The sequence below is a fragment of the Guillardia theta genome, assembly GCF_000315625.1.
Source record: "Guillardia theta CCMP2712 unplaced genomic scaffold GUITHscaffold_37, whole genome shotgun sequence".
NCBI classification, from domain to species: Eukaryota; class Cryptophyceae; order Pyrenomonadales; family Geminigeraceae; genus Guillardia; species Guillardia theta.
In genome coordinates, this window is record NW_005434637.1 from 532,845 (window position 1) to 558,540 (window position 25,696).

The 25,696-nt window shown below is 50.8% G+C and overlaps 6 protein-coding genes across 6 annotated transcripts; 4 read left to right on the forward strand and 2 right to left on the reverse strand.

The window, feature by feature from the left end:
• Positions 1-2,224: 2,224 nt before the first annotated feature.
• GUITHDRAFT_152846 (hypothetical protein) lies at positions 2,225-2,642 on the forward strand. The gene has a single exon (XM_005832028.1). It carries the CDS (start codon positions 2,299-2,301, stop codon positions 2,578-2,580), a length of 282 nt encoding a protein of 93 aa, XP_005832085.1. The 5' UTR covers positions 2,225-2,298; the 3' UTR covers positions 2,581-2,642.
• A 566-nt stretch (positions 2,643-3,208) lies between these two features.
• On the forward strand, positions 3,209-4,133 carry GUITHDRAFT_109150 (hypothetical protein; the record flags this gene model as incomplete). The annotated part of the gene is made up of 7 exons (XM_005832029.1): positions 3,209-3,289; positions 3,340-3,459; positions 3,505-3,639; positions 3,691-3,768; positions 3,826-3,870; positions 3,931-3,995; positions 4,058-4,133. 7 exons carry the CDS (start codon positions 3,209-3,211, stop codon positions 4,131-4,133), a joined length of 600 nt encoding a protein of 199 aa, XP_005832086.1.
• A 1,721-nt stretch (positions 4,134-5,854) lies between these two features.
• On the forward strand, positions 5,855-6,499 carry GUITHDRAFT_139370 (hypothetical protein; the record flags this gene model as incomplete). The annotated part of the gene is made up of 1 exon (XM_005832030.1): positions 5,855-6,499. One exon carries the CDS (start codon positions 5,855-5,857, stop codon positions 6,497-6,499), a length of 645 nt encoding a protein of 214 aa, XP_005832087.1.
• On the reverse strand, positions 6,498-13,726 carry GUITHDRAFT_87243 (hypothetical protein; the record flags this gene model as incomplete). The annotated part of the gene is made up of 5 exons (XM_005832031.1): positions 6,498-6,673; positions 6,733-10,413; positions 10,460-13,126; positions 13,172-13,411; positions 13,460-13,726. The coding sequence occupies 5 exons, from the start codon at positions 13,724-13,726 to the stop codon at positions 6,587-6,589; spliced, it is 6,942 nt and encodes a 2,313-aa protein (XP_005832088.1). The 3' UTR covers positions 6,498-6,586.
• Positions 13,727-17,676: 3,950 nt separating this feature from the next.
• Positions 17,677-20,994, forward strand: GUITHDRAFT_109153 (hypothetical protein; the record flags this gene model as incomplete). Its single annotated transcript, XM_005832032.1, has 1 exon — positions 17,677-20,994. One exon carries the CDS (start codon positions 17,677-17,679, stop codon positions 20,992-20,994), a length of 3,318 nt encoding a protein of 1,105 aa, XP_005832089.1.
• Positions 20,995-21,504: 510 nt separating this feature from the next.
• Positions 21,505-25,215, reverse strand: GUITHDRAFT_139373 (hypothetical protein; the record flags this gene model as incomplete). The annotated part of the gene is made up of 10 exons (XM_005832033.1): positions 21,505-21,556; positions 21,605-21,776; positions 21,828-21,874; positions 21,923-21,996; positions 22,040-22,094; positions 22,308-22,412; positions 22,460-22,672; positions 22,725-24,558; positions 24,806-24,880; positions 25,020-25,215. The coding sequence occupies 10 exons, from the start codon at positions 25,213-25,215 to the stop codon at positions 21,505-21,507; spliced, it is 2,823 nt and encodes a 940-aa protein (XP_005832090.1).
• Between the last annotated feature and the right edge of the window lie 481 nt (positions 25,216-25,696).

Here is a 25,696-nt window from a genome sequence, read left to right on the forward strand (position 1 = left end):
ATGAGAATCTGCTGCTTAACTGCATGAGCTTCTCCACTCTCTCATTGGCTTGCTGGATTGTGTCGACATCGACGTTCTGAGGAGAATGTGATGAGCGATGGAGAGGAAGCGGGAGAAGGGAGCAGGGGGGAATGAGCATGGGGGGGTGAAGGGGGGAGGGAGTGGGAAGGAGGAGGGAGGAGGAGAATCACCTGAGTTATGTCGAGTGAGTCCAAAAGGAGGCGTTGGTTGCTGTCTATCCGCTCCTCCACCTTCAATCCCATGGGCGTCACTGGAGCAGGCGACAAAGACTCTGCTCACCGACGCAAGCTTCTCCTTCAAGCCTCGCAGCAGAGCATCATCGCCCGCCTCCACTCGAGATGGTGAGTGGTCGGCTCTAAACATTTTCTTGCTTCCGCTTGAGAAGGATTCTGGGTGAATGTGAGGAAGACAGGAGGAGGAGGAGGAGGAGGTGGTGGTGGTGGTGGAGGAGGAGGAGGAGGAGGTTCATGCTTCACCGTTGCTCTCCCCTCCCGAACGAGGCGAATCAAGTTCCAGTCGCTGAGGCTTTGCGCCATCAGCAGGAGGAGAATAGCGGAAGAGGTGGGGTCTCGGGCTACCTGAGGGACAGAGACCGGTCATGCTAGCCCTCCTCCCCTTGGTCCTCTACCTAAGGGCACAGGACCCTTCAGCTGTGAGAGGGGTATGTCTTCCTCCTCGTCGCCAGGGTTTGCTTCTGAAGAGAACCCGTCCTCGCTCGGCTGGCTACCTGATACTTCCTCCCTCGCTGGGATCTCCTCATACACGTCCGCAGAGGCGAATCGAGCGTGCCTTCCCTCCTCTAGGTGCAAACTTGGTTCCTTCAGTCTCCTTGGGGGAGTAGTGGGAGAGAGTTTCACTGCTCTGCGCTGTGGAGCAGGGTGAGCGTCCTGCTTGGCAAAGCCGACACCCCGAGCTCCCCTTTCTTGTCCCTCATCGTCCCCAGCAAACTTTGCAACTTTCTTCTTCCGAGGGTGAGCTACCCCGACTCCTGGAGAGAAAATCAGCAAAACTGCTTCCCACGTGTTCCTCACCCGAACCTCCTTCAGGAGAGGAAGAGAGCTGAGCGCTTGGAACTTGAGCTCTCCTCCCGTCATGCTCCTCGGCTGGAGACTTCTCTTCTTCCGACCCTCTTCTCATCCCTGACACTTCTCGCCCATAAGACTTAGAATCTTTTGCTCGACGACGAGCATGCATCCCCCTTGCTCGAGCCTGGATCTTCGTCGCTGCCTTGTGCTCGTGACACTCCCCGTCCTCTCCTCCCTCTACCTCCTCTCCTCCTTCCTCCACGTCTGCTCCTCCGTCTCCCTCCTGCTCGTCTGCCACCGGCTCGGCGTCTCCTGCCGGGTCTTGGCCTGCTCCTTGCTCCCCCGCAGCAGACTGCCGCCTCCTGCTGACTTCCCGCCGAGCATGCATCCCCCTTGCTCGAGCCTGGATCTTCGTCGCTGCCTTGTGCTCGTGACCCTCCCCGTCCTCTCCTCCCTCTGTTCCCTCTCCTCCTTCCTCCACGCCTGCTCCTCCGTCTACATCTCCCTCCTGCTCGTCTGCCACCGGCTCGGCATCTCCTGCCGGGTCTTGGCCTGCTCCTTGCTCCCCCGCAGCAGACTGCCGCCTCCTGCTGACTTCCCGCCGAGCATGCATCCCCCTCGCTCGAGCCTGGATCTTCGTCGCTGCCTTGTGCTCGTGACCCTCCCCGTCCTCTCCTCCCTCTGTTCCCTCTCCTCCTTCCTCCACGCCTGCTCCTCCGTCTCCCTCCTGCTCGTCTGCCACCGGCTCGGCGTCTCCTGCCGGGTCTTGGCCTGCTCCTTGCTCCCCCGCAGCAGACTGCCGCCTCCTGCTGACTTCCCGCCGAGCATGCATCCCCCTTGCTCGAGCCTGGATCTTCGTCGCTGCCTTGTGCTCGTGACCCTCCCCGTCCTCTCCTCCCTCTGTTCCCTCTCCTCCTTCCTCCACGCCTGCTCCTCCGTCTACATCTCCCTCCTGCTCGTCTGCCACCGGCTCGGCGTCTCCTGCCGGGTCTTGGCCTGCTCCTTGCTCCCCCGCAGCAGACTGCCGCCTCCTGCTGACTTCCCGCCGAGCATGCATCCCCCTTGCTCGAGCCTGGATCTTCGTCGCAGCTTGTTGTTGGTTTTGAAGTTCTAGCTCGCTATCAGCTAGATCCGGCTTTGCGGTATCTTGCTCATCATTCTCACTTCTGATTTCTTTTGTATCTGGATCGGTTTGATCTATCTCGCTGTTTGTCACGGGAGGTGCCTCACCCTCTTCCACCTCTTGCGGAAGATGTCCGGGTTGCTCTATTTCCACTGTGGACGCTTCTTTCTTTTCTTGCTCATCTCGACTCTCTTCTTCGGCTGGAGCCGCTTCTTGCATGGAGATTGGAGCATCGGCCCCTCCTGGGCCATTGCTACTTTGGTCTGCCATATTTGCCCTGCTCGGTTCTTCACCGCTCAAGTTGCTCACGGTTTCACTTCTGATAGCTTCCGCAGATGGTCTTCATATCAAGGAGACTTCAAGGCCACAAGAGCGTTCAAGACTCGCCTAGACATGTCCGGTATATTGTAATCGTTCTCCCCCTCGTCTCATCCTACATGAGCTTCACACCGCTGCTTCGCAGTCCTGGTTGCCATGCCATCAACGGCCAATGAAGTTTGGGGAGCGGAGGCGACCTCATTTTCGTAGGGTGGGTATACTACCCTACGGTCAAATTATGGAGATGTATGGTATTTAAAGTAGGGGTAGCAGTGCAGCCAGGCCTGTCCCGGAGGGTGGCCATCGGGGGTAGACAGTGGACGGTTTTTGGTAGAAGTACCCATTTCACCACCGGTAATAAATGAGTCTACAGAGGGGTGAAGGTGTTCAACCGTTGGTCCGTTACGAGAGAATTTCCTGTAACTGCCTTGTGTTTGCAACCGTCAATGAGTTCTGTAACGTTTCAGAACGGATGGGATCTACGAGCTGCTTTGGGAGGCTGCCTGCTCCCGCCAGGACGACGAAGCTCTTGTCCCCCAGCCCTCCGCAAGCTCGAAGCCTCTTGCTGCTCGTCACCACTCTGCTCCTCTCAACTCTTGCCCGTCATCCAGTGCAGGCGCTCAAAATACCGCTTCACAATCTAAGGCTCTTTGCCAGCAGACCTCTCTTTGGACAACGGTGCAGGACTCGCTTTGCGATCTCAAGGACTCTTTCAAGCCAGATGAGTGGTGAACAGAATTCATTCCAAGCACCCAAACCAAGTGAGGTCATTGAGCTCCTTAAAGTTTGCGGAAAGCTCAAGGTGAATTGGAGAAGGCGAGACCGCTCGGGCATTCATGGTTATTTTCGCAGAGAACTGCAAGGACAGGATGGGTCCGAAAAGGTGTTCAGAATTATGAGAGTGTAGCTGAGCACTCGTGGCGCATCACCTTGCTGCCGATGTTTCTTTCCAATAGGAATGATGTCGACCATGTACTCTTCTTTGATGTTTCGTTCCCTTCTGACCTGTACACTCAGGTGCGATGCATGAAAATCGGGCTGGTTCATGATCTTGCAGAAGCACTGGTCGGCGATATCACTCCACATTGTGGTGTTTCAGATCAGGAAAAGTTCAAGTTAGAATCTGAAGCCATGTCCAAGATCAAATCTCTTGTACTTGAGGCTTCGGGATTCATGTTTTGACATCTTGACCAAGGCTTTTAGGTTCCTGGTAGTCGGATCGGAGAGGAAATCGTAGAATTGTGGAATGAGTATGAAGCTGGCGAAACCAAGGAAGCTAAGGTGATGCACATTTTGATTCTCCCTCACATGCTGTAATGTGGACGAAAAACATGGCAGGTGGTGAAGGATTTCGACAAGTTTGAAATGATCTTGCAAGCTGAAGTGAGTTCTAGATGGCACTCATTGTGTTCTCACTGAGTAATCTTCTCATGGATTTGGCAGGAGTATGAGGCAGAGCAAGGCGTGGACTTGTCTGAGTTCTTTGAGAGCACAAAAGGAAAGATCAGGTTTAATACATCACTTACTGCCTTGTTTGTTGTAAGACCAGTTGGAATGACTTGCTTTGAAGGCATGGTGAAATCAAGACCTGGGAAGAAGAACTGAGGAAATCCAGAGACATTCGACGGGGCGAGACTGAGAAGTGAACGCCGGTCCCTCCGGTCTTGCTTCAGGGCCTTCAGCAATATGGGGCTTGCTTAGTTGTACCTCTCAATGAAATGAATTTCGTTATATTTTTCATTTTCAAAGACATGCACCACCATAATGCAGTTGAACATTTTATTGATTTGCTAGTGAAACAGAGGCTAATGTTACAAGTTGTACAGAAGGGGAATGCCATTAGGCATCTTCGGTGTCACTTTCAGAGCTTGTGGTACCGCTTGCCCTTGGTCGAAGTGTCGGTGAGATTGAAGCTTTGCTTCGAGCTTTCATCAAATTTTGTAGGCAGGACATGCCATCACTCTTCACCGAGGGCTGCTTCTTGTCTTTGGCTTCAAAACTTGTTGACGAGATCACTCGGTGTTGTTCGAGTTCGACGATCTCAATTGTGCGGGTTGGTCGGATCGCAGGCTGGGTGAGTTGAATGGAGTTCTTGTTGTGCGACATTTGTTGCCTGGAGTGTGTGGCGGGGAATAGATACAAGGCTTGTGGGATTCAGAGCACAAGAGGGAGGAGGAAGAGTTGGGAAGGCGGGAGGAGGACGCTTGAGCAAGAGAGGAGAGGAAGACTGTTGGGAAATTTTTGGCCAGGAAAATGTTTCTTGTAGTGTTTGATGCTGTAATTTACTACAGCCTGACTCTTTACCATAGGGGATCGGTTGGGATGTCAGTCCTTGCTGACGATTCTTGTATACGGAAGTAACAACGATTGAGAATTTAGTAGTAAACTAGGGATGAAGAGGTTGGTACCCTTTCTGATCCCCTCCCTGCCCCTCAAGGTCTTCAATTGATCAATTGACTCACTATGATCTAGTTGACCTGGGGAAAGCAGACCGAACCAAATGTACTTTGACGAGCAGACGCAGAGTACTGAATACCAAACGATTCAATTTCGAAATGTTTCATACTTTAGTCAGCAGTACAAAAGAGTCGGAACGCACTTTGTAGTCAGCAGATGATGACGGACCGGGAGCTGAAAAGATGTTAGATTTGGGCTTTGTAGCTAAAAGCAGTTTTAGCAGGACTTAGGCCATGACCCTGATGACAGAGTATGCCGTTGCCTTCTTGTCGGTCATGGCTGCAGGGTCAGCCCGTAGACCGGAAGTTTGAGTTACCCGGGCCCGGGGTCCCGGTAGATACCCCCGGACGGGTCCGCCTCATTTCTTCGACTCCATGGACTCGGTTGGCACAGGCTGGGGGTACATGAGAAGGGGTAGTTTTCAAGGTAAATGCAGGGGTGAATCATGTCGAAGAGAGGGTGGTTCGAGCTTGCACCGCTTCAATTGCATCATCAGTCGCACGACGAAGATGTCGGAGGAAAAGGAAGGTGCCGCGATGAGAGGTGAAGAAGAGAGGAGAGAGATGAAGCAGGAGGGGTAGAGTGTGAGGAGAGAAGAGACCGACGAGTGTTTGACAAGTTGTGGAGTTGGGGTTTCATCTGGATCCAAGTGGGGGGGATTTACAAACATTGGAATGGAACAAGGTCGTTCAGAGGATCGCAACATACTTTCGTATGACTAATTTGGTGTGAATCTTCTTGGATTTCGATATATCAGGTGTAGCGAACTATATACTTCACCATGGAGGAATTCCCCTTTCGAGCAATCTGAAGCCACCAGCAACAGTGCCGCACCCAAACAGATTCCGACTAGATGAGAAGAATGTTGAAACTTTACGAGCCAAGGCTGAAAAAACGTGTTGCAACTAAGATGATCAGAGCTGCTGCTAGCTGTTTCCTGTGCATCATCATTCTCACGATCCTCTTCTTCGAGGGTTGTTGCGCTTTTGCATCGGTCAAGGGCAACGAGAGTAGGGAGCCGTACAAAATCCTTGCCGTGTGCACAGGAAACACTTGCAGAAGTCCAATGATGATGGTGCTTCTGAGAAGAGAGATCAAGAAGATGAACTTGTCCTCTGTGCACGTCGAGAGTGCAGGGATAGGAGAGAAGGCTGGGTGGAAACGCCATGCCAGCCCCAACGCCCTCGCGCTTTTCCCATCGGAACTTTCAGAGCACAGGAGCGCTCATGTGTCTTCAAAGCTGGTGACGAGTTTTCAGCGGGTCTTGTGCATGGAGAACAAGCACGCGTCCTACGTCAGAGAGCAATGTCTGCGGGAGACCAACAATGGCACGAGAGACGACATCCAACACCTGTCTCTGGACTCACAGGGCAAGCAGGACGTCAAGTCAGACCCGTGCATGCGAAGAGTACGTGTGTTTCCGGGAGAGCTGGAGGATCCTTTCGGAAAGAGCCTCGAGGAATATCAGAATTGTTCTCACAAGCTCCAGCAGTGGGCAAGAGAGATCATGCGGGAGGTCTCACAGGAGATGGAGGTTGAGCAAAACACAGGATAGTGAATCATTAAAAGTTTATTGACATGAAACCATGACGACATGACTAGTCTTTCTCTCCAATCCACTTGACTAGTTGTCTCGTGTTCCTTAGGCAAGCGAGTTGTCACGGTCGTGCCCTTCCGCACCCAGGTCTTCGAAGGAAGCGAACTGCAGGAAGTGAACAGGGCGATGGCTCTGCGGCAAATAGTAAGCAATCGGCTCAAAGACATCGAAATCATTCTGGTTAAACTCACCTCATGGTAGAACTCCTTGGGGTTGTCGAGCTTGAGGCCATACTTCATGCTCTGCTGATGCTTTACGCCCATGAAGTTATAGTTCCAAGATCCTGTGTCCGGCACCATGTAGAAGCCGAGGAAGCGATCGGAAAGGAGCATCTGGACCTTCTCGTAGTGTGTCGGAGCATATCCTTGAGGGTTGGAGCTCTGATCCTTGTTCTTCCTTCCCCACTCAAAGCCAGTCGTAGTCAACTTGTAGGCAGTGAGAGAGCAAGAGCCTGGGGTGAAGGAGCACGTGATGAGAATGGCCTTCTCGATATCCCACACTTTGTTGTTCTCAAGGATGCACGCATGTTGTGTGACATCTTGCGGTGCGAGCTGAGGAAGCTCGTTGGGTTGAGTATGCAGCCAGCCAAGGGGCTCCAGGTCCTTGAGGTACTCGTGCTCAGGAAGCTGGTGGGGGAGAGTAACTCCCTGGTGGTTCCCTAGCTGTGGAGGCATCACGATACAACGGATCTCCTTCACTGAAGGATTGTCCGGCGGGCTGATGCCGTAGAGATAACCAGCAATCTGAGTCCTGAGGTCTGCAATGCAGATGAATTTCTTCAACACGTTCTTGGGCAGCACGTAGGTGAAGCCAGTGTCGCGCGCATCCTCCGACGAGACGTAGATGTGGTTGCATCTCAAGTGCAAGTTGGTGGCAGAAATCGCCCTCACGCGCCAATCAGTCTTCGATCCAAAGACCTGCTGCTCGTACGATGAGGTCGTAGTGATGATCACTTCGTCACCATGCACATTCGTGGTGCGAGTGGTCACCGCAGTCAACTGGCTGGCCTCCTTCGCCTGAGCTTCGATCTCTGCAATCTGCTGCCTCTGCATAGAAGGAGGAGCAATTTCAGCTCCAAGAATGATATCACGAATTTCACTCTGAGTCAAAGATGCAACGTTGACGTTGTTCTTCTTGCCGTAGTCGGCAAGGATCAGATCCTTCAAGGCGACTTCGACGCTGCACCAATTCTCATCCGAAAGTGTAGGCCAAACATGATGCGGCTCAGTAACAGTTGTCTTGTCTGGTTTCAGAATGACTTTGGCCCGTTCGTTATTTACATGCAATGCTCTCAGAATCAAAATCAATCGTGAAAACGCCGTGTAGCTGGAAATTGTACGGAGCCAGTCATCGTACAAGTTGAACAACAACATCTGAGGCTCTGTTGCCTTGAGAATGATGTCTCCAAATTTCTCAATCTTCAAACTGGCTTGGAAGGGCAACTGCAAGTCACTTCCCTTGATGACAATGTTGGGGAAGTCCAACAAGTGAACCTCCAACGGATCAAGCATACCCTTGCGAGTAACGATGATTTGCTTAGGCTGCTCTTCGATGGGCAATGAACGAATCAAAGCCGCAACCTCCTCCGCAGTCTTCCACTTCGCAAGCTGTCCAAGACGCTTTTGTCCAGCCCAGACACTCGTGTGGATGATCTTGAGGAACAGCTGACCGGACCTTGGATTGAAGATGAAAATGGCACCATTGATAGGCTTGGTTGTCAAGTTACCCTCGAAAGTTTTGTGGATGGTGACTCGATAAACGTTGGTATCGTCAACAAACCAAATGATTTGATTGGAGAACAGCTCACCATAATTCTGTGAGGACAAATATGGCTCCGTCGGCTCTGACGAATACAGCTGTAGACCTTTGCGAATCCTCTCTCTCAACACATACAATGCAGGATTAGCCTTGAAAATCTTTTGCATTGCCTGATGGAGTAGCGGCTTCACTCCAGGAAACCAGTTGCCAAAGGCAGAGAACAAATTGTAAGCCAAGTCGATGGAGATCAGACTGCCGGTAGGAGAAGGATAAATGGACATGTTGTCCGTGGTGTAGTCTAGAAACTTGGCTCTGGCGTATCTCTCGATATCATGGGAGTCAAAGTCACCCCAGCGCAACTGAACGTCAATCCAGTACTTGTTTGTGGTGCCTTGGTCAAACTGATCGTTAGAATCAGTGAGCAACGAAGGCTTTGAGATGTGCCACTTGTAGGCAGCAAACAGCAAAATGTCAGCACAACTGCTGTTCATCTTGTAGCTCTTGCGGGGGTGGATTGTCTCTTTCTGCACGGTTTCAATCTCCAAAGCATCCAACTCCTGGTCCAAAACTTGACACAAGTCCATGACAACGCTCTCATGTATCTTCTGCCAAAGATGTGCACGAAAAATCTGAATGAGAGAGATCTTGAGAGTGGGGATCTTTCCATGCATGAAGATTCCAGTCAAATCCAATTGCACTTGGAAGCCGACGTATACATTCGCACGGTTGATTGTTGGGGACCACCAAAGAGTGAAGCGCCTGTTTGGAATCTGATTCAAACCAGAGCGCTGGGCATTAGTGAGTTTCTTATATTTCATAGATTCCTCAAAGCCGCTTGCTTTCTCCCAGAACAGACCTTCCCATGTGGGGAAATATGTTCCCTTGAACAAAGTATGCTCCAGAATGCCCTCAACTCCTCCAAGCGCTTGGATGACATCGGTTCTGTAATTGTTCAGATTCCACAACTTGCCATCGTGTCTCTGGTGAGTCCACCAGAAGGGATTCGCTTTCAACAGCTGATATTGCTTCCAATCAGTTCTGATTCTCCAACCCTTGTCGTAAGCCAAGGTGTGACGATCTTTTTGAAACAAAGTGTTGATTCTGGGAATGCCTCTGTCCCAAGAATCCTCAAGATCTTCCAAAGTAAGACGTCGGTTCTGTGCGTTTGCCTCTTGCCTCTTCAGTGCATATTCAGCCCATACTCTCTGTGAATCAAGAAACTCACTTTCCCAAGGCTGGACATACCTGTAGAGATTGGGGATCATTTGATCTTCATCGTGAGTGAGACCAGACCGAAAATGAGTGATGCCACCATCAGTCTGCTTGGAGAACCTCAGGTCGCTCTGTGGTATGAGGACATGTCCCATGGAAAGCATACCAAGGCCACCCAACTCTTTGGGTGTGTAGAACACCACTGGCGGGAACCTTGAAGGCATCTTGCTGTTCAAGCCGATCTTGATACGAGTCTGAATCTTGTTCTCGCACTTCACCAACAAGTCCAGCAACTCTGTTGTATGGATGACAGCTTCGCGAAAGTATGTCATCAAACCAATGACAGCGGTATTCCACTTATTTGCAATTTTCGTGAAAGTGGTGGAGCCAGACGACATCAAAATTTGCCTGATGCGATTTTCGAATTTCTTCTGCGATTCTTCATCCACTCGCAAGTATGCTTGTGCGGTCCTCTCTTTCGTCGTTTCATTTTGAAGATTCCACACGCCATCTCTGTGGCTGAAGTCTTCTTGCAGCATTCTGCACTTGGGAAGGATTCTCACTTCGAAACCACACATGTTGAACAACAAGTTAGGATTGTCCTTGCTATAAACTGAGACGAAGCTGTTTTCCCATTCCACTGTAGTAACCGAACGAGGAAGCTGATTCTTGATGTGCCAGAACACAGCCCTACCAAGATTCACATCATGTTTCATCAACCTCATTCTCGCATCGCGCGGCCAGCATTTCTTGTTGTTGTAACCAATCACGTTCTCATTGTTAGGATCGGGATGTTCACTCAAGAAGCGCTGAATCAGATCCTTTTGCTCCTCGTGTGTGAAACGGAAGACAATGTATACCCTTTCAATGTAGCGACAGTACAGGCGGATAGGATGTTTTACCTGTACCACCAATCAGTTCACACACAAGCAAAAGCAAGATCATCACCTCCGTTGCAATAGAATCGTAGCATAAGAAATCGTTCGGTTTCATCGGAGTTCCAGCAATTTCACTTGCCCTCGTGAGTCCCAGCACCAGAAGATCCAGCACCAAGCCATAATACTGGAAGATGAAAGAGGCAAACTGAAGTCCACGGATGAGACCATAAGAATTAAGATGGTTCATATCCTTGTAGTTCAACAAAACGTTGTTCTTAGCTGTCATGTACTCTGCAATGTTGTGATCGACAATAAGGCGCAGCAAACGATTGAGCAACGTAAGATCAATCTTCTCATACACTTTTTCGAATTGAGTCTCAATCATGACATTTGCCTCTCCATTGCTGTAGTCCCAAACATCCTCAAGATTGTTGACTCCCTGGCACCACTTGTACACAAGAAGCGGAGGAGGTTCAGTGTCTGCAGGCTTCACCCAGTTGGGGAACAGACGACTCTTATCAGCCTGGTACCAAATGTATTGATCGAGGTATGCATCAGTGATCTTCTCCAAAGGCTCCACATCGTAGACAGGAATCATGTGAGAATAGAGATCCATGAATTCAATTCCGACTTCCTTGAAGGTCCTTTGCTGGAGCAAATGACGTTTGATCCTGCTCAAAGCCTCATGTGGATTATCGTAAGCTTGCTCAATCAGTCCGAGCTCTTCACGCTGAGATTGATTCAAGCGGCTCATCACACTATATGATTCCTTCAAGCGCTCCAGCGCAAGAATGAGAAGCTTCGTGTCATGCTTGTAATTCAACGGAGGGAAAATGATTGGAGTAATCTTACGGCTTTCCAACCAATGAACCGTTGTTGTGTAGATTGCAACTGCCTCTTCTGCACTCAGATAAGGACCGTCCTTCAAGTAGTTGTGCTGACGCTCCTGTTCTGCCTTGAGCCACAAACGAGTGAGACGGCCAAGATTCTTCTTGCAGACAGTTTTGTCAACAGTGGCACCTCGTCGAATACGCTCTCGGTTGTAGTGAGCAACATTCGTCCACCAATCAGCCTTGGCTTTCACGTACCTCAGAATCATGTTCTCAATCGGAATCGGCATTCCTGGAACTTTCCATGGAATGTTGGCTTTCCAGCATCGCCATGCCTCGCTCAAATGCTGGAGAATGGTTTTGCTCTTGTTCTGCTTGACACCCTCGGGCATCATGTCAAGAATATCATGCATGACAGCAGCACGTAGTTCAAGGTCATAGTGGGATTCGACACGCTGCTTCGTGACCGTTTTAGCAATACCCTTGCTGTGTCTGCCCTCGAATTGTCGAGCAAGGAGATTGCCAAGCCACCTCTCCAACAAGGGTACCACACCTCGGAGAAAGAACAGCCACACACGCCATCCCGGAGCCCAAAATCCACATCCAGGGCCTTTGCCGACCGGTCCTGTGTTGAATCGATAATAAATGAGGTGCTTCAAATCTTTACACATCCTGATCTGCCTCATCAATCGATACTTGTAGCGATACATGCCAGTGAGCTGACCAACATGTGCAAAAGTGTACTGCAATCCATCAGCAAGCTGAAAAGCGTCCACATTCCCCAATCGAAACTGGACGTTGCTATCCACAATAATTTTCGTCAAGCGGAGAATTTCTCTGCAAAGATGGAACGCATTTCCAAAACGGGATTTTTTGCGCTCTTTGGTGGTAAGGGTCTTGATAGGCTTCAAGTTGAAGTTGTAATCAAGATGTAAGTAGTTCAAATTTTTCCTGTGGATGAGCAGATTGAGCATGTTGTATCCTTGACGGCAAACCTGAAGTCCAGCTTCTACCCAGTCAATCTGAGTAGTTTGGAAAAACTTGGTAGACCTAAGAATTTTAAACAAATATCGTTTGTTTAGGGCCTTCGGATGCCTATGATGTAATCTGTTCAAAACGTAGCACTTGAGCAGCTTCTGATAGCTGACTCGAACCTTCACAGGATGATTTGGTGGACAGTGCTCTTGATACCATTCCTTAACCAAAGGAACGTCAACGCATCGGCGCGTCACACCAGACCTCTTATCAAAAGGATGAGGAGCCCAGTACAGCGCGATGCCGTTGGCGGTATTGTCCGTGTACAGCGGAGTGTTGGTCAAGAATGGTTGCACTTCTTCTGGAAGCTGAAAGTCTTCATCCAAGTCCTCCAACTCCACCTCGGATCGCACCGTAGACTTGTAATTTGCGATAGGATTGATCAATGGGTCGAAGTAAAAGCAAGGCAGGTCTGGGTCTTCAGCCTTGATGTAAGTGCATGTCGGGTAATGGTAGACGCCCATGTGCACTTTCCTTGGTCGCGAATTGTACAGATATGGGAATGCAACCCTGTATTCCGTTCGAATCTGCTGGCGAACAATAATCTTGTTGATGTCATTGAATTCATTCCAGTCCTCCTCATCAACGTTGTCATCGCGATACAAAGGTTCGAATTTCGGACCTCCAGGAATCGCGACATTGAGAGCCTTGGCAGTATAAAAAGATGGCAGATCGAAAAGATAGAAGTAGTTCCTATCTGTAAGATCCGACAGCAATTGAGAAGCCAAACGGTAGAGGGTTCCCATGATAGGGACATTCAAACGCCATGATCGATAGGACGGTCCGTTGACGAACTTGGTGTATCGCAAGGGATAGCTACCATCATACAACCAATCGATAACTGGTGCATCTTCATCCTCATCGAGCTCCATCTACAAAATTTGTAAGGACGAATCAAAAAGCAAGATATGGATTACCTGGATGGCTTCAAGCGGTTCGACATCTAGGATATTGTCTCCAAAGTCCAGAGGAGGTTCCTCATCGTCAAAAGGTGGAAAGCGCATCCTTCTGAAGTGTCTTCGATCACGCTTCTCACGTCGCATCATAATCCACATTGTTCCCCATTGTGCGATAAATACGGGTTCAATCACTTTGGGAATTTCGTTGACGAAGGTGATAGCACCAGTAAGATGGTATAGAACATTGACGTTACGAACCTGTTATGAAGATATCAGGTTTCTGGTGCTAGATCAGTCAAGGCATACCTGCTCCCATGGCATAGGCATATTCTCGAGCAATTTGAGAACTGCGTGAGGAACGTACTTCAACGCACCGAGGTATACACGCTTGTCGTGCCTGAACTTTTTGCTAGTCATATCACCATGATCCTTGATGATTTTACGCAAATGTTCTGCGGGAAGATCCTCTTTTTGAGCCTCAACGTAACCAAATTTCCTTTTGTCGCCATAGCGCTTTGACTGCAACGATTGCCACTTGCGAGCCTTCTCTTCCAAAATTCTTTCCTGGTCCATGGCGAGGTCTGGCTGCGAATGGGATTGTTGGGGCGGCATAGGAGCGTTCTATGAAAATGCTCAGAGGTATCGTATAGGGTTTGGTTAGTCTTTACCGGTTGAAATCCAGGTGGTGGTGGTGGTGCACCGTGTGGCATTCCTCGCATCGGAGGAAAGCCCGGTGGCATTCCTGGCTTGAATCCTGGAGGGAATCCCTGCGGAGGCGGCGGAGGTGGAGGTTGCCCGGACATTTCCAGATCACTAGAACCATGGTTGTCAAAACATGCTAGCAACATCAAAGAAACTGCTAAATCTATCACAGCATTCGTGTGTGGGGCTGAATGAATGATTCTTCATGTAAATAAACACTGCCCAGGATGAAAGATATCTACACCATTCAAATGGATAACAAACCGAACAACCTTGATACAGTTTCAATCCCAATTCTCACGAGTGTACGGTCATACATCTTTCACCAGTCACAGCACAGAGTTGCAGAGGATTCAACAAAAAAGTGCGACGGATTTCACGAATAACAAGAAACGAGAAGAAAAAACAGTTGCAATCTCCAATCCCAGCCCGCCATTGCTGACAGACCAAGCGCCTGCAGCTATCATGTGCATTACCTCTCCGCTTCCTCTCCCGCCGCTGCGCTGTCCTAGCAGGGTCTTAGGATGATAGGTTCTATCTCGTATCAACTAGAGATTCCTAAGACCCCATCAGTGCTCTAGTACCCTGCATCATACAATGATATAAAATTGTATTGATCAGATACCAAAGATTAGAAGATCTTTACTATGGTTATTGAATTATATAGATTTCTGGAGAAGTGACTGTTTATTAGTAATGAATGTAAACCAATATTCTGTTATTAAAGTATATGTACGTGATATTCTGAAACTAAATCAATAGAATTTTGTTAGTGGTAGCAATTACTTGTACAACTTCCAGTACCATGAACCAATCCCAGAATCGGCTAGTTCCAAAAAAGATGTTTTAAAAAAGTTTTAGAGAGAACAATCTCGTGCACGGGTGAAGCGGCACATCAATCCCCCTAGGTCAAGGTCTCACATTTTCTAGCTGTGGAAATAGTAAATTCAGACAGGGTAACAAAAGAGGTAACAGACCTTGCATTGAGCCCGTCTGTCCGGCCCGGGCAGACCCTGACCGGGGCCAAACCACTTTCACTCAATCGGCGCCCTGAGAGTCTCAAACCGTGACTACTGAGGCTCGGAGCTTTGAACCCCGGCCGGCCCACCGTTGCTAAGTTCACGGTTTACGGTAGTACAACGGGTGGCGCGCGGCCCGGGCCCGGGGGAGCCCAAGTCCTCTTCACTCCTATCATACCTGCGGCCGGAGACTGAGTCCACTGACCGGCGGCCGGGCGTGAACACGGCAGTCACGGTGACGGAATACAAGTTTGTTAGACTTGTACTAGTCCAAAGTCACGCAGATTTCACATCGACCTTAGTTGTAACAAGACAGTTTTTGCTCAAGACCGAGTTTAATGACACACAAAACCAGAATTCTCGGAGTAGCACATGAGAGATAGAGGCTGTATGCTAGGATGTGAAACCCAAGCATCCAGACATGAGAGGACCTTAGCAACTTGGCAAGACGGCTAGGAAAGCCCCCCTCTTCGTCCCACACGCTACATCGTCCGCCTTGCCACGTAAGTCGTCTTGGTTTACAGGAGAGTTTTTGTTAACTCGGCGCTATCTGACTGGCACGGCTGGCATACGTTCCATCAAACACTGAACACTGACGACGGTTGAGAGGCTCACTCCCGAGGGCGAGTCCCGGCGGGCCGGGGGGACGGTCACCGGCCCGGGGCCCGGACCGTGGTGACCTGACCGTGACTCAGTGAGATCGTCTCAGAGTCTCACCGCCCGGCCGTACAGCTAAACACTTTCGGGCCAACTGAACTTTCTCAACACTCAGGGCACCACTAGGCCCCGGTTCGGAGTTCAACTTCCGGGCTTCATCGTCCCTTCAAGTTGCCGCTCTCAGTTCGGTCTACCGAGGCAAGTTTCCGAATGCCGCACGAAAGACCTCCGAAGGCCTCGCCGGATGGGGTTCGTACTGATTTTTGACTTACTTTGAGCACTTAACCCCCGGCCCAGCCGGGCTGAACTTCTCCGACGCCGTCACCATGAACTTGCCAAGTTGTCCGCCCGGGTCACCGTGGCTGACCGTACAGCGGCCCGCACGGCCGGCGGGCTAGTAACCCGGTTCATCATCATGACATGCCACTTACTTAAAGTTAAGTTAAAGAGGCTTGACCCGTTGAACGACTTGACTTGAAAGACAGCTGCGGTTGATCGGACTCGGACTCGCGGGCCGGGCCCATTCTAAGTTGAATCTGACGAGTGCAACCATCTCTAACCGCCGCCGCGGCTTGGCCGCAAGACGTTGAATGATCATGTCACAAGTGGCGCAACGGCGGCGGAAAGTAGCCAGCGGCCGCTCCTCCGACAGCGTCACGATCAGCCTTGCTAGGATTCGATGATCACGTGACCGTGACCGGCCGTCCAGAGGCCTCTAAAACTACATAAAGCTGCTCCTGCCTCCCCAGCCTCAACCGTAAGTTAAATCAAACTTTCATGCAACTTCGCCAGAGTTTACATGCGAACTGCAAGTCCATACAAAGCCTTTGAAGGCTCTTAGTTAAATGCTCTTGGCCTGTATTTGCCAGCAGCGAGCTCTTCTTCCATCTGCTTCTGAATCATTGCGATGTACTCACGCTCCAACTTGGTCATCTTCACTGAATGCTCGTTCTGCACATCCTCCCAATTCGGCATACCGAGGAAAGCATGCACGTCCCTGATGCTGCAAGCTAGGATTATGCTCACGAAGAAGGTAATGAGGACCAGGACGAGCAGAAATGAGAGTCTGCTGCCCTGAGATGAAAGCGGGGGCCTCAAGTCCTTGTACTGGTCACAAATAGCAGCATGTCAGAGCTTTCCTTTTCATTCCCGCATCCAACGTGTCTTACCTTTTCAGCGTACGCCCTCCTCTTTCTGACCTTGATGTCTCTTTCCGACAAAGTGCTCGAGTTAGAAATGACTGAGGACGTTGTGCTTGCTGAGTCCCTCCCTCGCGCAATCCGCCGCAGCTCACTGGCAGTACTGAAACCATATTTCTGCACAAGAAACGTGTCAACAGATGTCAAAAATGGATCAAATATTTACATTCCCCGTTAATTCGGTGTGGTCCTCTTGATCAGACATGTGAGTGGGCGGCAAAGTCCTGTCAAACTCTACCAAAGAACGATTAAATTGCAAAGTTTCCGCCATCAAAGACAGGTGTGGAACCTAGTTGGAACTGACGTTGTGAAGAACATGAATACCTTAATTTTGAATCTTTGATTTCTTCACACTTGGCATAAGAGAGGAAATTCAAAATTCCATGACTCTCAAAAAGCTCTTTTGTACCAAACATGGGAAAAATGAATGGATCAATACCAATGGCTCCCTCCCACTCTCTCACGCTCCCCGTGCTCCCGCCCCCCCCCCCCCAAACTCCCGTGCTCCCCTCCCCCTCCCTCCCTCTCCCCCATCCCCCTCTTTCTCCCTCTCCCCCTCCTTCTCCCTCTCCCTCTCCCTCTCCCTCTCCCTCTCCCTCTCCCTCTCCCTCACACATCTTCTCATACACTTTTTCGAATTGAGTCTCAATCATGACATTTGCCTCTCTATTGCTCTAGTCCCAAACACCCTCAAGATGGTTGACTCCCTGGCACCACTTGTACACAAGAAGCGGAGGAGGTTGACTCCCTGTCATCTCTCTTCTACCACCTGCCTTCTTCATCGAAAAAGCAACTCGTACATCGAATGATTTGTTTTTTTCACTAGTCAAAGGACCCCACTGTGAGAGGCACACTACCCCCTCTCTATCTATTACTGTTTTGAAAGAAGGGTATCGAACCCGAAAAATTAATCAGTTAGGGGGTGGGGTCCCTGGCGACTGATGAGATGCAAGGGGCGGCGTTCGCACTTGTAGCAGCATGGGCAGCAGGAATGGCAGGAGGGAGCGAGGGATATGGAATGTCGTGCCAGTATGATAATGACTGCGGCTACAGCAGCTGCAGAATCTCTGGCTACAGCTCTGCATGCTACAAAGGCGATGACAACCTGGAACCACGCCTTCGTCCCCAGAGGTTCAACTGCGTGTGGACCAGTGGTTGTGCCTGTTACTACTTCAAAGCGGCTGTAGTTGTTGCATCGTGTAATTGCACCAATCAGCCGTGTAACAGCGTCTCTCCAGAGAACCCCCTCTGCCCTGCCGGGGTGATAGAGGTCTGTCCTACCCCTAATTGCGATGCCAAGGATGATTTGGCGCACTGGACCGGATCAGGCTGCGATTGGCAGTGCAACACAGGCTACTGGAGGGATAGTGCGAATAAGTGCCAGCCATGCACGCAATGTCAGATAGGGCAATACGCGTCGACAGTGTGCAGCCCAACAACCAATGCAGTATGTTCCAATTGCCCCGAGAAATCAGTATCTGTGTACAACAATGTGCCGATATCAGGTTGCAAATGTGGTGCTGGATACTCTGGAACCATCGCATTCAGTTGGAGTACATGTCAAGCTTGCAGCAAGGGCAAATACAAGGACATCATAGGCACATCAAACTGTGTAGCATGTCCTGCTGGCAAATATTCGGAGATTGACGCGGCGCCTTCGTTAGGCAATTGCCTGCAGTGCCCAAACAACTCCTATTCTCCCGAGGGGAGTCCGCAGAGAACCAGCTGCACTTGCAATGCTGGTTATTGGGGTCCGCACGGCGGCAACTGTACAGCATGCCGAGGCGGTAAATTTTCCAATATCTCTGGGTCTTTGACTGTCGACACGTGCAAGAGCTGTCTGCCTGGCCAATACTCCTATGATGGCTCTACCGTGTGTCTAAAATGTCCAGCAAATACTTACAGCGAGGTGCCTGTATCAAACGTCAGCCTTTGCACTCCATGCACGCGATATGCGGTTTCAAACCCAGGTAGTATTTCGAGTGCATCGTGCAAATGCAACTACGGGTACTACAGCTCCGATCCCTCCACCTGCTCTGCTTGCAAGGAAGGCACTTACACCGCAGAGCTTGGGCTCACTCAGTGCTCCTATTGTCCCAGAAATAATTACTCTGCAGCTGCGTCCTCCACATGTTATGATTGCCCTGTGAATACCTATTCAACATACGGAATTTGTTTGTGCGTGGCTGGTTACATCAAATCGGCGCAGGGAGTTTGTGTTCCATGTGGAGCAGGAAAATTTCGAGCAGTGGCTGATCAAGTCTGCAATGAATGCCCTGCTGGAAAATTTTCATCCCTTGCCGTGGCTACGTCGTCTACCCAGTGCATGGACTGTCCAACGAATTCAATGTCGAAAGCTGGAAGTACCTCTAAATCTGCCTGTGTCTGTTATGCAGGATACTTTGGACCTGACTGTATACAGTGCCCTGCAGGAACCTACAGATCTGACATAACTGCAAGCGCATGCACGCCCTGTGCGGCTGGAAATTTTTCTACGGTAGTGGGCGCCACCAGCCCCACGGTGTGTGTCCAATGTGCTGATGGTACTGTCGCTCCGCTCCCAGGAGCTTCTACTTGCATGCAATGCTCTACATGTCGGTTTCCAACCTTCAAGACTAAATCCTGCAATCGCACAGTTGACACGGTATGCACACCATGTTCAAACTGCACAAAGACGCAATACATTTCGTCAGAATGCTCTCCGCTTTCAGACAGGATCTGTGCAGATTGCCAACAATGTCCAACCGGGAAATACATCTACTCAGAATGCAAGGCTGTTAATGATTGCCGTGACTGTACAGTATGCGGGCAGGGAGAATATAACCTTGTGAACTGCTCGTTCCAGAATAACGCAGTATGCACCCTATGCGCGAAGGGAAAGTACAAGGTCTTCGTGGGATCACAGCCTTGCATTGATTGTGAGCCGGGAAAATACAACACCAATGCTGGACTATCCTTCTGTATGTCTTGCGCTGCAGGAACTTACGCATTAGCCAATAACGCGGATCCACCTTGTGCAGTGTGCGCTGCAGGGAAATACTCTGCTGCATCAGGAAGCTCGACCTGCACGAGTTGTCCTTCGGATCAGTACAGTGATATGAGTGGCAGTACCGCCTGCAAGACTTGCCAGATCTGTAAAATTTCAGAGTACCAATGGAGTCCTTGCAGTAGAACTTCGGATGCAAGATGCTCTTCTTGCCCACTGGGCAAGTACAGGTTCGATCCGAATTCACAAACCTGCACAGGTTGCTATGCTGGAAAGTACTTTTTCAAGGACAGCCCTGCTGCTATTGCATGCTTCGATTGCGAGGAAGGGAAATACTCGCTGGGAGATTCAACTCCATGCATCCAATGTGAAATCGGCAAGTTCAACCCCACCAAAGGAGCCTCAACTTGCTCCATCTGCCCTCCCTCAACCATCTCCCCGGTGGGCGCGACTACCTCTTTTGCGTGTCAGATTTATGTCAGCCTGTCAATGCAGTTGACAGTCGCCAACAGCTTCGATGCTTCGCAGCAGACTACCTTTTCCAGTGTCATCGCCCAGTACCTTCAGGTTGATTTGAACTCAGTTTTGATAACCCAGTCTTCGTCGGCGAGGCGAGCCAGCATCCTGGTCAAGGTCAGCGTGGCAATTCTGTGCAACTCGGAGCAGGAGGCTGTGGGTGTAGAGAAGCTACTCGCGTCAGGTGTCCTCCAGCAGCGCCTTGCTACTGCTGGCTTCTCAGACATCTCGAAATTTGAGTACAAGCGTGGAGCTAGTCTTGCAAGTAGCTCGCTCAGCGCAGGCTTCATAGTTCTCTACGTGCTAATCGCCTTTGCTGGGGTCCTGCTGATCGGTGCAGGCGTCTACACCTACGCGCGCAGAAAGTTGCTGTACGTGGAGACGATGGGAGACGAGCTGGTGCCTTCCAAGGAGCCGCCGATCGACGTCGAAGAGCCGGACCACTCGCTACAGCTTGTCTTCAGCCACAGCAGCAGGACAGAACTGCCCCCGGAGAAATGCGTGTGGATGGGAGCAACGTTGCAAGAAAGCATGCAGAAGGACATGGAGGCTTTCTTTGTCAACCTGAGCTCGCGGGCTTACGACGACATCATTGCCAGGGAGGGAAGGATGCTGGAGATCGCGGACAACCTCCGCACAAGCGACCCGATGATCGCCACCAGCATCTTTGAGGGGCTCGAGGCTGTGCATAACAGCAGGGGAGAGCGCATGCGAGCGGAAGAAATGCGGAACAAGAAGGAGAGACTGCTGCAGGTCACTTGATGGCTCGGGCTTATATGTACAGTAATCTAACGACCTGCTCCATCACGTCGAGGGAGGAGTGCTATCGCAAGTCCAGAGGGGACCGATGCCACAAGGTCCCTTGGGGTTCTGCTACCCTTGTTACCAAAGGAAGGCAAGGGAGTAAAGAGGAATGAAGAGAAGGGGGTGAGCGGGAGGGAGCGAGAAGAGGCAGGAGGGAGGAAGGCAGTGAAGTACTGATGACCTCGCAAGCGCAGTCTTGGCAGACAGGATTGGAGTCCGTCCCTCCATTTTTGAAAGTGCCCTGATCGCATGTCAACGGGCACTGACCGCAGTTGCAATTAGCCGTGGAGGAAGAGCATTTCAAACAGTTGTCCCAGGAGGGATTCGGGTCCAGGTAGCTGATAAAGACAAGAATTCAGTTGCCTGTAAGAAATGAGAATGTGAAGCACCTCCCTCTCCCTTGCATGTTCGAGCACTTGACGCATCTGCGCATTCACATAAGACCCGCGGCTTCATTGCGGTCGATCGTCACCCGTCCCGCGAGTAGGTGGTGCAGTTGTAGAATTCTCCGCTGCCGCAGCTGAGGGAACATGTCAGGAGAAGGAGCCTTCCAACCACAAGGCCGCACGGGTTTGTGCTTGGGACAGGCGAGCAAGGCAGGCAGGTGTTGGGCCGGAGCGAGTTCGAGTAGTTGGATCGTTTTAGCTCCTCGTTGTAGACGTTGGGCAGGTGGCTCAAGAGATAGAACTGGCCGGGAAGGCATTCCCAGAGGCAGGGCTTGTCATGGATGGTTGGACTCACTGACAAGAGGCAACAAGATCAGCAACAGAGGCTGCGAACAGCAGGCAGACCATAGGAAGCGTTCCTGGGTAGGAACCAAGGTTTACACGCGGAACATCTGCCATCGGACAATCAGCCTAGTCAGAACTTGATGTTGCCACGTCACCCGACGTTGTCGATGACCATCTTGTACCGTCCTGCAGCACAGAGAACACACTCCAAAGCGGATGCCTGAAGATTCTGCACGCCGCTCAACACGTCGGCTCGTTACCACAAGTCTTACCGTGGGCTCATACCCCGCATTGCACTTGCACACTGTGGATGCAGTCTGTAGTGCGCTGGAATGAGCCGGACAGGCGGTGCAATCTATGTTTGCAGTTTGATCCTTGTACTTCTGCTCATACGGCAATGATGAGCAGCAGCAACATTCACAAGTTTGTGCGTACTCCTGGAACACAAGCGACGCAAATAGTCTCGTTCACAACTCCATAGCCAGCACTGAATGGACGAAGCGTCACAAACTTTGACTCATCACACCGCTTCAATCTCACTTGCACTTGCAGTCTGAGATGATTGTGCTTGCCTCTTTCGAGAAGCTATGATCCGGACAACTGAGACATGCCTGCACGTTGGTGGCAGCGAGGGAGTCTGAGTACCTGCAACGAACATGAGAGACAGAAGGTCATCAACATTCAGTCTTCACTTGGAAACAGGGCAAGAGTTGCATGGAGCCGAGCCAGAATTTGACTTGTACTTGCCCATGGGACATGCGGAGCAGTTCAGACCGTTCTCACCATAGTATCCCTTGTCGCAGACACAGCTCAGCCTCGAATCGGCTCCTGACTGCGAGATCATGTTGTTGGGACAAGAAGTACAGTTGTATGGGCCAAACACGTCCTTGTACTTTCCTGCTTCGCTGCGAGACATTCAGATTGCAGGAGAGTTCATAGAGAGCACAGTACGCGTACCATGCGACGCAATAGGGAAGCTGGGACGGGTTCAATCCTTCGCCTGGATTGCAACCACATTGTTGTAGCAGCAGTTGGAAGGAGCTCTCCGACAAGTCGAATTGAGGATAGAGACTGACATGTGCCGATGCGATGGGGAACCACTTCCAATAGTAAAGTGTCGGGCAAGATTTGCACATTTCTACAGAGCTTGCTCCTTTCACATCCGAAAATGTCGACGGCGGGCAAGTGATGCACGAGGTGGCGCTCACGTTCCTGTATTTCCCTTCAGGACAGGCTGAGCACGTAGTGCTGTTGACAAGCTCATGGACATAGCCTGGATTGCAGGTACAGTTCAAAACGCTCCACGATCCAGCTGGAGAGCTTGAGTTTGACGTACAGTGCGTACAAGTCTTCGTTGAGTTAGCGGTGTATGTGTTGGCCGGACATGGAGAGCAAGCATAGTTGCCCACACTATTCTTGACATACCCCCTGGGACACTCGCTGCAGACTAGCTCCTGCCCGCCTTCATACCCATATCCTTCGATGCAAGTGCAGTTCCATTTGTCTTGCGATCTGTTCCCTGACACTGAATGTAGAGGGCATGTTTCACATGTAGTGCGCGAGACCGAGGAATAGGTGTTGGCCGGACATGGAGAGCAAGCATAGTTGCCCACACTATTCTTGACATACCCCCTGGGACACTCGCTGCAGACTAGCTCCTGCCCGCCTTCATACCCATATCCTTCGATGCAAGTGCAGTTCCATTTGTCTTGCGATCTGTTCCCTGACACTGAATGTAGAGGGCATGTTTCACATGTAGTGCGCGAGACCGAGGAATAGGTGTTGGCCGGACATGGAGAGCAAGCATAGTTGCCCACACTATTCTTGACATACCCCCTGGGACACTCGCTGCAGACTAGCTCCTGCCCGCCTTCATACCCATATCCTTCGATGCAAGTGCAGTTCCATTTGTCTTGCGATCTGTTCCCTGACACTGAATGTAGAGGGCATGTTTCACATGTAGTGCGCGAGACCGAGGAATAGGTGTTGGCCGGACATGGAGAGCAAGCATAGTTGCCCACACTATTCTTGACATACCCCCTGGGACACTCGCTGCAGACTAGCTCCTGCCCGCCTTCATACCCATATCCTTCGATGCAAGTGCAGTTCCATTTGTCTTGCGATCTGTTCCCTGACACTGAATGTAGAGGGCATGTTTCACATGTAGTGCGCGAGACCGAGGAATAGGTGTTGGCCGGACATGGAGAACAGCTCTGATTTCCTGTGGCATTTTTGATGAACCCTGCATTGCAGGGTAGGCAACCATGAATGCCGATTTCCGTACCAGCTGGACAGATGCATGTGTTGTATGTCCACACGCCTTCAATAAAGGTGTTGGAGAGTTTTCCTCCGTTAACAAAGAGAGTAGCCTGGTTGATCACTGCCATGCTTATCCCGTCGGCAAGCAAAGAGCTCGATGGCGAATCTTGCATGAGTTCCCACTCATGATCTTTATATGCCCAAACATCATCCATCGTGCTTTCAGCCGTCCTACCCGCGAAAAGGAACAAGAAGGAAAAGATCGGGGCCATGAAGTGGTTGTATCTAGCACTTGGTCGGACGACTGGAGTCAACAACATCCACAAGGACTGATCCACACTGTACAACCAGAAGTCATCCAGAACGGAGACTCCACCTTCGATTCCACCAAATAGAGCCACTTTTCCTTCCGAGATGGACATGCTGTGAAAACTCCTCGCCGGGGGCCACGAAGCCATGTTGTATTCCACTTTCGTCCAGTTCGTATCGATAGTAAAAATCCATAAATCGTTCAAGTCCGACCCGTTCGAATCTGCGGAGAACGGTCAGTGATAGTTGACCCTGGGAGAGTGAGGACCCCTTCCGCCGAAGATTAGAACTCGATCCGCCAGCACGACGGACGCATGACCATATCTCGCACTCGGCCGCTCAGAAGACACGTTGAGCACGTCCCATGTCCAAGAAGCCGCTTTCAGTCTCCAGAGATCATCCAGGGATCGGTTTTGTCCATCTGGGATATGAGCACTCAGAGTGGAGGAGCGAGGGAGTAGCGTGAGTACCTAGACCGCCGAAGAGGTAAATGGTGTCAGACGCCGAGTCAAGTTGATTGGAAGCGAACGAATGGTGGATCCTTCCTGCTGGCCACGATGAAGTGGCATTAATATGGGACCAGGTTTTAGACGATGCCGAGTAGAGCCACAGAGTTTGCTGCAACTCGTCGCTCTCGTCTACACAAGATCAGCCAAGTACAGATGGCCACGCATGGCTACTCACCGAATCCCCCGAAAAGCGCAACGTTGCCATTGATCGATGTAGACTTGTGATAGTAGACTTTCGGCGCCACCCCTGACGCTGTCTGGTTCTCCCACTTGCCGCATCCCTCGATCGATGCAGCAACTCTGCAACCCAGCAGACTCAAACACACCACCAAGAGCCTGGTCCAGGACCCTCCCATCCCCTGTCTGTACATGAAGTTCACCGACTACCAAACATGGACAGGGGACCGCAGTGAAATGAGTGCTGCTCCTCAGTCTGCATCTGCCATGTGCCACAAGGTCGAAAAATCTTTCTGCGCAAGCACATTCAGAGCATTTCACACCTCGGAATTTCGATCCATACTTCTTTTGTCCTTTCCCCTATCGATCCACCTCCCCTCTCCCCTCCCTTCTCCCCCCCCCCTCCCTCCGTCTCCCCTCCCCTTCCTGCTACCGTTCGCTCCCCATGTCATGCCAAATATCATCATGATTTGTCACTTCACATCAAAGCAGCAACCACCCCACTGGATTCCACCCCTTTCGAATGAGTAGAGACTAGGGGTAGTCTTGGAGGATCCTACTAGCACCCCTCCTAGGCACTAGAGTCCTATTCGACAGCAGTACCGCCATCGAACTCCCGATGCAGCTTCAAGGCGCAAATTTGTCGCTGCTATGCTTGACGGCGGCAGCCATGGT